The sequence below is a fragment of the Triticum dicoccoides genome, chromosome 4A, assembly GCF_002162155.2.
Source record: "Triticum dicoccoides isolate Atlit2015 ecotype Zavitan chromosome 4A, WEW_v2.0, whole genome shotgun sequence".
Classification (NCBI taxonomy): Eukaryota; Viridiplantae; Streptophyta; class Magnoliopsida; order Poales; family Poaceae; genus Triticum; species Triticum dicoccoides.
The window spans coordinates 602,159,378-602,161,033 of NC_041386.1; the positions used below are offsets into that span (position 1 = coordinate 602,159,378).

Below are 1,656 nucleotides of genomic sequence, written 5' to 3' on the forward strand. Positions count from 1 at the left end.
GTTCCGGAGAGGGCAGGAAGGAAGTAGATGTGCGGGAGGTTGAAGAAAAGACTGGGGCCGTTGATTTTGCATCCCAAGTTGACTGACGTCCAGCCACTCCCAAAAAAAAAAACACGTGGTTGATTAGTTTGGCAGACATGCATGTGAAGAATTGAGCAAGATGCGCTCTCTCTCTGTGTGTCTTTTTTTAAGGAGGAAGACCTCCGGCCTCTGCATCTGGCCGATGCATGCAGCCACTTTATTAGTTATTCACAAAAGACCTTATAAACGAATACATCAGTAAGTCTGAAGCCATCGTCTACGCAACATCTGTCTTTATTCATGTCCAGTTGATGAAGGAATGCTGATAATCCAGGGCCTAATATCACAGACCTCGCAGCTAAGCCTAACATCTATGACCTGAGGCCTGTAAGTAATTTCCATAGTGGCATCATCATGGCATTGCCATTGCCATTGCCAATTGCCATGCGTGCGTATTTGTGATGAGTGGTGGAGGTAAGAGTGGGTGACTTTTGGCGCCATGGAGATTGCAACACATTTTGATGTACTATCAAAGGTCAAAGTAAACTGTGGATGGATGGATGGGTACATGAGACATTTACAACTACTCCCCGGAACCAGGCAGTTTCATTCATTCATTCAGCACGTGCGGCTAGGCTAAGATATGCCAAGGCCAAGCCAACACACAACACAACCGTACGTACGTTAGGCTGACATGATGGATAGATGGATGGATGGTAGGGTACGTACGTTAGGCTGACATGATGGATAGATGGATGGATGGTAGGCACTGACCCACCAGACCGGACGCTTCTGCTACTACGTACTTGCTAACGCACACTAGTAGTCAATTCAAACTAAGATGAAAGAACCAAGCTGGGGTACCTTCACGCGTGAAGGCCTCAAGGGATCGACCCAAGCAAGCAAGCAGGAGGACGGACGTACCGTAGCGGCGGCGGAGAGGTCGTGGTCGTGGTCGTGGAGATGATGGTGGTTGGGGCGCAGGCCGAGGCCGGTGCTGCTCTGCGCGGCGGCGGCCAGAACGACGGCGGCCGCGTTCACCGTGTGCAGGCTGCTGCTGCTGCTGTCCTCCCCTGCCGCTGCCCTTGCCCTTGCCTGCTGCTGCATCCTAGCTATCTATCTACCTACCTAATCTTGTCTGTGGTGGATGGATCTGTATGGGTAGGGACCAACTAAGTATATAGCTAATCAATTTGTCATGCACGCATGGCAACAGAGGCCTGCTCAAGGAGGAGGAGGAGGAGCAGGAGCAGGAGGAAGAAGAAGAAGAAGAAGAAGAGCCTGCTAGCTATTGACAATGAAGTTAGTAAAGTAGCTCCCTCACCTCGCTTAAATGGTGAAGAAAGAAAGGAAAAGATATATATAAAGAGATGAAGCAAGGTGGAAGGAACGCGTTCTCTTCTTCTTCTTCTTCTTTCTCGTCCCCATTTCGACGTGTGGAGCGGGGCAGCCATCGCCATCGCCATCGACGGAGACAGAGACGGTTTGTTTGATCGAGTCAATCAATTGGCAAAGGTAGAAGGAGCCAAGCGCGCACGCTCGTGCACCATGACAATGACGCACCCTCACGCATATCGCTTATCTATATCTATCTCACGCACCATCCACTACTACTATGCATTGCCCTGTCTAGTC

The 1,656-nt window shown here is 50.2% G+C and overlaps 1 protein-coding gene across 1 annotated transcript in view; it reads right to left on the bottom strand.

The window, feature by feature from the left end:
* The window catches only part of LOC119287222, a 3,030-nt gene extending 1,689 nt beyond the window's left edge, over positions 1-1,341 (bottom strand). Inside the window, exon 1 of the mRNA XM_037566747.1 lies at positions 946-1,341. Coding sequence (XP_037422644.1) covers positions 946-1,128 — 183 coding nt within the window. The 5' untranslated portion in view covers positions 1,129-1,341. The remainder of the gene's footprint in view (positions 1-945) is intronic.
* Between the last annotated feature and the right edge of the window lie 315 nt (positions 1,342-1,656).